The sequence below is a fragment of the Protomyctophum bolini genome (assembly GCF_963924005.1).
Source record: "Protomyctophum bolini genome assembly, chromosome: 6".
NCBI lineage: Eukaryota > Metazoa > Chordata > Actinopteri > Myctophiformes > Myctophidae > Protomyctophum > Protomyctophum bolini.
This window is the reverse complement of record NC_137867.1, coordinates 49,719,493-49,730,833: the sequence shown is the minus strand read 5'-3', so window position 1 is coordinate 49,730,833 and position 11,341 is coordinate 49,719,493. Positions and strand designations below refer to the sequence as shown.

Sequence of the window (11,341 nt, the reverse complement as noted above, 5' to 3'; positions counted from 1 at the left end):
GAAATCAACACTGAGGTAATATTATATAATATATATTTGATGTATTACCATGTGTTGTTCTTGCTTACTGTAAAGTCACACTGAATTAAGAGCGTCTGATAAAATGCCTAAATTGTACATTTAAAGTTATAACGTCTATGTGATATTATGTTTGGTAGTTTGGCGCCACTGTGTGGTGACAGCAACAAACGCCATGCATCAAAACCACAGTATAATGATCAAAACAAACTGGACGAATAAAATATCATCATAAACACCTAAAACAAATCAATAAACACACCTCTGTGGGTTTGTACTGATGTGGATGGATCGGGTTCCTCAAAGCAAACGAATGAAACCTCAGAACGTCCTTATTTAGACGTTTAAAACATCGGATATTAAACCTTTTTAACAACATTAAAGTTTCTGCTCGGCGCGACCTGTTCAAGGAGCGTGTGCAACCACTAAACGTGTCCACCTGACAACACACGCGCCATGACAGCAGTTCCGTATAATTCTTCTTCTTCTTCTTCTTTCCGGTTTTATGGCGGTTGGCAAACCTATCAAGGTGCATTACCGCCACCTACTGTAGGCTACTCTTGGATTTACTATTGTTCTTACTCTTAGTTCCGTATAATTATGTCATGTTCTTCTTTTTGAAGGACGGCGAGGTAACTATTTAACAACAAAATACAAATCTACTAAGATTTATACTGTGTGTCCACTGTCCACTATCATATATGGATGTAGGCCTATACCTATAATAACTATATCTCTGACAGAAACACAGTGCTTTTTATACAGTTTCACAAGATATTAATGTATTACCCAAAGTGTTAATGTAACACAGCTCTGTTTACACCTTTATTTAATTCCTATTCATTTGTTTTATCTTGATTGATTTGTTCCACTTTTGAGAGAGAGAGAGGAGAGAGAGAGAGAGAGAGAGAGAGAGAGAGAGAGAGAGAGAGAGAGAGAGATAGAGGGAGAGAGAGAGAGAGAGATAGAGATAGAGAGAGAGAGAGAGAGAGAGAGAGAGAGAGAGAGAGAGAGAGAGAGAGAGAGAGAGAGAGAGAGAGATAGAGGGAGAGAGAGAAAGAGAGAGAGAGAGAGAGAGAGAGAGAGAGACGAGAGAGAGAGGGAGAGAGAGAGATAGAGAGTTGAACTTAGGCATGGGGATATAGCCAGGGACACATTAGCCGTTGGGCCAGTGGGGCCGTGGCCCAGGGGCCCTTGGCTATCAGGGGTCCTTTGGGGAAATTGGACCATGAGGTGGTTTGATGCCCTGAAAAGGGCTTCTGGGGCCTTCATTGGCTGTTGATGTTGTTCTGAGATCAGATTCATACGAGGTTTCCACTGGACACACACTGGTCTGATGAACCCATTCTGACCTGAGATCAGATTTAAAAAAATGTCAGTCGTTCTTCGATTTTTAAAAAATAGCAGACCTACAAGCTCGCCACCGAGTGGCGCGCTACGAGCTTGTAGATCTGCTATTTTTCAATAGCTAAAGCATAACATGATGCTAACACCAACATGGGTTCCCGTTCAGAATGGGTTAAGCAACTTGTCGACTATTCAATGTTGGTACTAGTTGACTAAAGTTGATAAGAAAGCTAGAAAAAGTGCCCCTCGGGGCACAAGTCTCCACCAGGGCAGGTCAGGTTGTGGCCTCCTGGTGGCGCTATAATAAGGCAATGTGAAAAGGGTGCCATTTCTTCACACACACCACACACACACACACACACACACACACACACACACACACACACACACACACACACACAGTCCACACACACACACACACACACACACACACACACACACACACACACACACACACACACACACACACACACACACACGTTGTGAAACAGTGAGGTAACAGCTAGCTCACATGATTGAACACATGAACAGATCAGGAGCACGAGTTACCTCATTGGACGATTCACTTTAACCCATGGAGTCCTGTGAGGCCCATTCAACGAATGGCTTCTCAAACCTCCGTGGGGGGGGGGGCACTAGAGGGATAGACATCAAAGGGGGCTTCAGCCCCTGCCCTCTTACCCGTCTGTAAAACAACTGCCCTTTCCAGACCTATATACAAATGCAGCGTTTACTGATTTTTTCCCGAAGTCTCCTGAGCTTGGAACACAGCATTTTTTAATGTTGTCCTGGAGAGGGAAGTCTGGAGCACTCTGGTGGAGCTGTTGCCCCCGCGACCCGACTACGGATAAGCGGTTGAAGGATGGATGGAGATAGGATTCATTGCTAGGGGTCCTTCTGGCACGAAAGTTTGAGAACTGACTTAATGTGGCGGCCAAGTCTATGGACTTTAATGCCTCCCCATGTGGAGGCCAAGTCTATGGACTCTGAATGTCCCCCATGTGGTGGCCAAGTCTATGGACTTTAATGCCTCCCCATGTGGAGGCCAAGTCTATGGACTCTGAATGCCCCCCATGTGGAGGCCGAGTCTATGGACTCTGAATGTCCCCCAAGTGGCGGCCAAGTCTATGGACTCTGAATGCCCCCCATGTGGAGGCCAAGTCTATGGACTCTGAATGCCCCCCATGTGGAGGCCAAGTCTATGGACTCTGAATGCCCCCCATGTGGTGGCCGAGTCTATGGACTTTAATGCCCCCCATGTGGCGGCCAAGTCTATGGACTCTGAATGCCCCCCATGTGGAGGCCAAGTCTATGGACTCTAAATGCCCCCCATGTGGAGGCCAAGTCTATGGACTCTGAATGCCCCCCATGTGGAGGCCAAGTCTATGGACTTTAATGCCCCCCCATTTGGAGGCCAAGTCTATGGACTCTGAATGCCCCCCCATGTGGAGGCCAAGTCTATGGACTCTGAATGCCCCCCATGTGGAGGCCAATTCTATGGACTTTAATGCCCCCCCATTTGGAGGCCAAGTCTATGGACTCTGAATGCCCCCCATGTGGAGGCCGAGTCTATGGACTCTGAATGTCCCCCATGTGGAGGCCAAGTCTATGGACTCTGAATGCCCCCGCCCCCAAAAAAACAAAAATAAAATATTATTTTAAGTTCAAGAATCCCCAAAACTCACCATAATTAAATGGACCTCAGTTCCATATTGTGTACTCTCAACTTAAAATTCAATTATATTTTTTTTTTATTGACTTTAGATAATGCCATGTATTTATCTGTCCATCCATCTATTAATTAATTAATTCATTCATTACTTTACATAATTATGTATATATTTATTCATTTATGTATCTATTTACAGTACACAGTCATTCATTCATTATTCATTTATGTTTGTATTTATATATCTGTACATATAGAACCAGGTAGGCCGCCATGTTATTGTGTTGTTATATCTTTAAACAGAGATCCGGTTACCATGGTAACCAAGCGGCCGGCCCGGGGTTACTGTAGTTCATGGGGGCGGGGCCTGCCTGGGCTCGCTGTGACGTAAGCCAGCCAGCCAGCCAGCGCCCCTCTACACTCTCTCTCTCTCTCTCTCTCTCTCTCTCTCTCTCTCTCTCCCTTCATCACACACACACACACACACACACACACACACACTCCAAACAGAAGAAGAAGGGTTCGGTTTTAAATGCACAACATATTATTTCTACGATGACGACGACTATCAGCCAATCCAACGGATCGATGACGATAATAATGGATCAATAACAACGTCACGGATCGATCGCTCTGATCTGATCTGATCTGATCGCATCATTATTATAGTATCAGTGTAGAGAGAATAGTTTTTATATTTGTTTATGTTTTAAGTGATTTGACAGATCCGAGTGTCACAGCTGCTACCGCTGGTATAAACTACTGCTGGACCACACAACCTTCACAGCAGGTAAATAAACTGATAATTTACCCTTAATAATGAGTACAAAGTAGCCTGCTATGCTAATAATAACATTACATATGCGTGCAGTTACAGTGTTGTTGCGGGTCCATTTGGTTTAGCTGTGTTGCTAGTACAGTTAGCATCCAGTGCTGCTGGGTGCATTATTGCTTCTACTTGATTATAATTATTATTTTTACCTCCTTTTTATGATGAAATCCTGTTCAGTTCTTTGGCTATAATATATAGAAGTGCATATTTGTACGTCTCTAAATGTTTCGATGAATTGAACATGGTGGACCCTCTTGTAAACAAGTGTAATGCTTTATGGTGTCGTCCACTCACAGTTAACAGTTTTATTTGTATGGAGTTTGTGCTCGAAATGTACTGTTATGTACATAACTGTTATGTAATGCAAACTGTTAATACATATTTCAATCAATCACTCAATCAATCTATCTATTGCAGCTGGTATTAGTACTGGCATTATTGGTTCTACTTAACTAGAACTTGGAGTATAATGTGTGAAATAATGTTTAATTCAGTGGTTCCCAAACTTTAATTAAATGGTAAATGATGCATTTATATAGCAGGCGCTTTACATAGACTGTGCATTCACCCATTCACACACCTTTACATAGACTGTGCATTACATTCACCCATTCACACACCTTTACATAGACTGTGCATTACATTCACCCATTCACACACCTTTACATAGACTGTGCATTACATTCACACATCTTTACATAGACTGTGCATTACATTCACACATCTTTACATAGACTGTGCATTACATTCACCCATTCACACACCTTTACATAGACTGTGCATTACATTCACCCATTCACACACCTTTACATAGACTGTGCATTACATTCACCCATTCACACACCGATGGCGGAGGAAACCATGCAAGGCACCAACCTGCACATCGGGAGCGATCAGGGGTTCAGAGTCTTGCTCAAGGACACTTCGACACTGACTCTGGGGGAGGAGCCCACAGGGATCGAACCGGCCACTCTACCCCTGATCCACCGCCGCCCATTCATCTCAAGGACCCCCAAATTGACCCTAGTTAGCCCCGCGGACCCCCAATTGAATGGATAATGCCAGGGACCCCCAATAACAGACGATTTGTACGGCTCTAGCAGTGCTTCTCAACCGGTTTTTAATTTAAAGGGACCCCCAGTATGACATGCATTAGGCTACGGACTATCTCTGGGACCCCCAGTATGACATGCATGAGGCTATGGACTATCTCCGGGACCCCCAGTATGACATGCATGAGGCTACGGACTATCTCTGGGACCCCCAGTATGACATGCATGAGGCTATGGACTATCTCCGGGACCCCCAGTATGACATGCATGAGGCTATGGACTATCTCCGGGACCCCCAGTATGACATGCATGAGGCTATGGACTATCTCCGGGACCCCCAGTATGACATGCATGAGGCTATGGACTATCTCCGGGACCCCCAGTATGACATGCATGAGGCTATGGACTATCTCTGGGACCCCCAGTATGACATGCATTAGGCTATGGACTATCTCCGGGACCCCCAGTATGACATGCATGAGGCTATGGACTATCTCCGGGACCCCCAATTTATATTGTAAACTCAATGTAAATGTAACTCTGAGAGTGAACTAATAAGAATAATAATAATAAAACTTTATTTGTATAGCACCTTTCATGACATGAAATGCAGCTCAAAGTGCTTTACAGAAAAATGGAGAATAAAAAAAGAAAAGCAAGGCAACGATATTAAAAAACAAGCAGTAATGCAATACAGTGAGGACATGAATAACAAAAAAATAAAATGTCAATTAAAAGCAATGGTGTAGAAGTGGGTCTTGAGCTGTGCGTTAAAAATGTCTACATTCGCTGCCTGACGAAGGTACAGTGGGAGTTTGTTAAACTACAGAGGCTGCCTGTCGAAGGTACAGTGGAAGTTTTTTCCATGCCGACGGCCCGTAGAAGCAAAAAGCTGCTTCCCCGTATTTTTTAGTTGCCATTTTTTTAGGCAAAGCGAGCAGGCCAGCAGTGAAAGACCTTAGGGGGCGGTTTGGGACATATTTAGGCAGGCAGTCATGTAGGTAGGAAGGTGCGAGACCATTGAGAGCTTTATACACAAGTAAAATAATTTTAAAATCAATCCAGTGCAGTGAAGCCAAAACTGGAGTAATATGTTCTCTCATCTTAGTTCTAGTTAAAACTCTGGCTGCTGCATTTTGGACAAGTTGTAATCTGTCAGTTGTTTTCTTAGGCAGTCCTGAAAAAAGTCCATTGCAGTAATCAAGCCGAGAAAAAACAAAGGCGTGGATTAGTGTTTTTGCATCGTCCAAGGACAAATAGGCTCTGATTCGTGCAATATTTCTAAGGTGAAAAAAGGCAATCTTGGTAACATGATTAATGTGTGAATTAAAATTCAATTCAGAATCAATGATGACCCCCAGGTTCTTTACTTTACTGTTACTTTCTACAGTCAGGTTACCAAGTCTGCTTATTATTGATTCTTTCTGCTCACTAGAACCGATTATGAGAACTTCTGTCTTATCCTCATTTAGCTTGAGAAAGTTCTCACTCATCCATTCGATGCTAGACGACAGGTCAACAGCGGGTCTAAAGCACAGAGCCCATTTGGTTCCAATTTGTACACTCAGAGTTGGGACCCCCTGGAACTCCCTCAAGGACCCCTGGGCGGTCCCCGGACCCCCACTTTGGGAACCACTGTGTTTAATACGAGTTAAAAGCCAGTTATGGAGAATTAAATTTAGTACAAAATGGAGAAGTGTTTAATGAATTGGCATCAAAATGTACTTAACCCATTCTGGGCGGGAACCCCTTTTGGTGTTAGCGTTATGTTATGCTTTAGCTATTGAAACATAGCAGACCTACAAGCTCGTAGCGCGCCACTCGGTGGCGCGCTACGAGCTTGTAGGTCTGCTATTTTTGAAAAATCGAAGACACTCAGCTCAGCTCAGAATGGGTTAAAGTAGCAAAAGTACTCATTGTTTTTTTTTTGTTAAAACCATTATTGTACTCTACGAAGGTATAACTACTTAACTACATTTACTCTTACTGGTTACAAGTACACACATACTGTCTATATATGCTAATATTCTAATGTGTAATATTATGCATTCAGTTACTGTTGGAGGTCCATTTGGTTTAGTCTGTGTAGCTGCTACAGTTAGCATGCTGGTTTGATTGATTGATTGAAGTATGTATTAACAGTTTGCAGAATTACAGTACATTTCTCTCTCTCTCTCTCTCTCTCTCTCTCTCTCTCTCTCTCTACAAGCATCGTGAGCTTGTAGATCTGCTATTTGTAAAATCTGTCAATTACGACACGGCATCAAGGCCCGCCAAAATGCATTTTTAGTCGACTAAATATAAACTGTATAGATTTTGTCGACTAGAATCTTATGACATTCAGTCGACTAAAACTAGACTATAACACTAAAACATTCCCAGGTGACTAAAACCAAATATACTATTCAAAAGACTAAGACTTCAAACATAAACCACAATGTTGTACACTCTCAGAGTTAGAGCTGTAAATCTAACTAATATGTCCATTATTGTTGTACTCTCAGAGTTCCTTGCTCTTTAGCACTTCCTAACCCATTCTGAACGGGAACCCATTTTGGTGTCGGCATCATGTTATGTTTTAGCTATTGAAAAATAGCAGATCTACAAGCTCATAGCGCGCCACCGAGTGGCGCGCTACGAGCTTGTAGGTCTGCTATTTTTGAAAAATCGAAGAACGACTGCCATTTTTAGAATCTGATCTCAGGTCAGAATGGGTTAATCAGACCATTGTGTTGTCCAGTGGAAACCTCGTATGAATCTGATCTCAGGTCAGAATGGGTTAAACACAACACACATCATTGTGTGATGTGATTATGAGTGTGATGTAATTATAGCTACAGTGCAGTGATGCACTGTAAATAGGTTTTCAATGTAATATTCAGTAGTCATAGAGTCATATTATTTAGCCTTTTTTTTTTTTTTTTTTTTTTTTTACAAATTGCAGTTAAACTCCCATTTCATTTTATATGGTTATAATGTGGTTATTCTTATTCATGTAGAAAAACAGAAGAAGAAATGATTGTTGTAACTAAAGCTTTAAACCCATTCTGACCTGAGATCAGATTCTAAAAATGTTCTTCTACATCCTGACCGTTCTCTGAAAAAGCTATGTTTCTGTGTCAATCGTTCTTCGATTTTTCAAAAATAGCAGACCTACAAGTTCATATGAGCTTGTAGATCTGCTATTTTTCAATAGCTAAAGCATGACATGATTGATTAAAATATTTATTCACAGTTTGCAGAATTACAGTACATTTCAAGCAGTACAGTACATCTCAATACAAAGACTGTTAACTGTGAGTGGACGACCCAATTAAGCATTACACTTGTTCACAAGAGGGTCCACCATGTTCAATTCATCAAAACATTCAGAGACGTACAAATAGACACTTCTATATAGTCAAAGAACAGAACAGGAATTCATCATAAAGGAGGTAAAAAGGGAAAAGAAACAATACAGTGAGGAGAAAAGATTTTACGGGGCCAGTTTCGAATTGCAGCCGTCCGTATAGGTGCCCTTTGAGAGCGGTTTTGAAGGAGTCAAGGGATTCACATGTCTTAATGACTGTTGGTAGGGCGTTCCACATTATAAAAGGGCATTTCCAACTTGCATCGTTCCAAGTAGCCCAACGGGCACCGCTCTATAGTTTACTCTAAATTCATATTTTAATATATTTTGTATGTTTTTGTTTTTCAGCTATAATGTCGGACAGCCTGAGCTGGAACTCGTCTGGGTCTGATGAGGACGCGGAGCCGTTGGATTCCGCCACAGCGCCCTCTGTGGGTGTGGTGGAGTACAGCGGAGTCCTCAGCAAGGTAGACGCTGTGCTTTGATTGATTGATCGATTGACGTTTCATTTAGACCTGACACGTTTAAAAAGAATGTCTTCTAAACCCTGACCGTTTGGTGAAATACCTCACGTTTCTGTATCAGTGGTGCTCAATATTTCATGTCAAGGACCCCCCAAAACTTTATATGTAATTGGCCGCCGACCCCCTGTCTTAAGATATGTCATTCCAGGAACCTCTCAGAAGCAAAGATTTGAGTTAAAAACGTTCGCTCTGAAAGGATACACATGCAAGGATTTGAGTTAAAAACGTTCGCTCTGAAAGGATACACATGCAAAGATTTGAGTTAAAAACGTTCGCTCTGAAAGGATACACATGCAAAGATTTGAGTTAAAAACGTTCGCTCTGAAAGGATACACATGCAAAGATTTGAGTTAAAAACGTTCGCTCTGAAAGGATACACATGCAAAGATTTGAGTTAAAAACGTTCACTCTGAAAGGATACACATGCAAAGATTTGAGTTAAAAACGTTCGCTCTGAAAGGACATACATGCAAAGATTTGAGTTAAAAACGTTCGCTCTGAAAGGATACACATGCAAAGATTTGAGTTAAAAACGTTCGCTCTGAAAGGATATACATGCAAAGATTTGAGTTAAAAACGTTCGCTCTGAAAGGATACACATGCAAAGATTTGAGTTAAAAACGTTCGCTCTGAAAGGATATATATGCAAAGATTTGAGTTTAAAACGTTCGCTCTGAAAGGATACACATGCAAAGATTTGAGTTAAAAATGTTCGCCCTGAAAGGATATACATGCAAAGATTTGAGTTAAAAACGTTCGCTCTGAAAGGATACACATGCAAAGATTTGAGTTAAAAACGTTCGCTCTGAAAGGATATATATGCAAAGATTTGAGTTTAAAACGTTCGCTCTGAAAGGATACACATGCAAAGATTTGAGTTAAAAACGTTCGCTCTGAAAGGATACACATGCAAAGATTTGAGTTAAAAACGTTCGCTCTGAAAGGATACACATGCAAAGATTTGAGTTAAAAACGTTCGCTCTGAAAGGATACACATGCAAAGATTTGAGTTAAAAACGTTCACTCTGAAAGGATACACATGCAAAGATTTGAGTTAAAAACGTTCGCTCTGAAAGGACATACATGCAAAGATTTGAGTTAAAAACGTTCGCTCTGAAAGGATACACATGCAAAGATTTGAGTTAAAAACGTTCGCTCTGAAAGGATATACATGCAAAGATTTGAGTTAAAAACGTTCGCTCTGAAAGGATACACATGCAAAGATTTGAGTTAAAAACGTTCGCTCTGAAAGGATATATATGCAAAGATTTGAGTTTAAAACGTTCGCTCTGAAAGGATACACATGCAAAGATTTGAGTTAAAAACGTTCGCCCTGAAAGGATATACATGCAAAGATTTGAGTTAAAAACGTTCGCTCTGAAAGGATACACATGCAAAGATTTGAGTTAAAAACGTTCGCTCTGAAAGGATATATATGCAAAGATTTGAGTTTAAAACGTTCGCTCTGAAAGGATACACATGCAAAGATTTGAGTTAAAAACGTTCGCTCTGAAAGGATACACATGCAAAGATTTGAGTTAAAAACGTTCGCTCTGAAAGGATACACATGCAAAGATTTGCGCCACATTTTCACGATTACTCCAAAAAAGAAATGGCAGACCTACAAGCTTGTAGCTACGAGCTTGTAGATCTGCTATTTTTCAATAGCTAAATTATGGCTAAATGTCATCAAACGGTGGTTCCGTGGCTCAAATGGGTCTGAGAGGCTAAATGTCATCAAACGGTGGTTCCGTGGCTCAGATGGGTCTGAGAGGCTAAATGTCATCAAACGGTGGTTCCGTGGCTCAAATGGGTCTGAGAGGCTAAATGTCATCAAACGGTGGTTCCGTGGCTCAAATGGGTCTGAGAGGCTAAATGTCATCAAACGGTGGTTCCGTGGCTCAAATGGGTCTGAGAGGCTAAATGTCATCAAACGGTGGTTCCGTGGCTCAAATGGGTCTGAGAGGCTAAATGTCATCAAACGGTGGTTCCGTGGCTCAAATGGGTCTGAGAGGCTAAATGTCATCAAATGGTGGTCCGTGGCTCAAATGGGTCTGAGAGGCTAAATGTCATCAAACGGTGGTTCCGTGGCTCAAATGGGTCTGAGAGGCTAAATGTCATCAAACGGTGGTTCCGTGGCTCAGATGCTGAATAAATAAAGAATGGACCTTGATGTTGAAAAGCACTGAGTGACTAAGAGAGGGACTAGCATGCAGAGTCAGACATACCTCCGGTCACTCCTTCTCATACTGTTTGTATTGTTACTTAAAGGTCCGCTGACATGCCCCGAAATTAATATGGGTGGTACAGCACATCACGTGGTCTGACTGAAAACAGTTTGAAACAGTTTGAAACGGGGCTACGGCGCTAGCAACAAGTGGCTATAGGTCAGGCTAGCGTTTTTGACAGTACATTTAGCGTCATATTGGCTATAAATGTAATTGAAAAAAAATATTTTTTCGCCAGAAATGCTTAGTTTGAATGCAATTGAGGTTGGCGTGGGGTTTTTTAGGGGAACTGCAGCACAAGCGCAAATTTTGGACTGGAGTC

General features: G+C 41.8%; 1 protein-coding gene across 1 annotated transcript in view; it reads left to right on the top strand.

Annotated features, from left to right (window-relative positions):
* The first annotated feature begins 3,545 nt into the window (after positions 1 to 3,545).
* Positions 3,546 to 11,341, top strand: part of LOC308317412 (ceramide transfer protein-like) — a 46,339-nt gene continuing 38,543 nt past the window's right edge. Inside the window, exons 1-2 of the mRNA XM_080766392.1 lie at positions 3,546 to 3,824; positions 8,616 to 8,734. Coding sequence (XP_080622518.1) covers positions 8,621 to 8,734 — 114 coding nt within the window. The 5' untranslated portion in view covers positions 3,546 to 3,824; positions 8,616 to 8,620. The remainder of the gene's footprint in view (positions 3,825 to 8,615; positions 8,735 to 11,341) is intronic.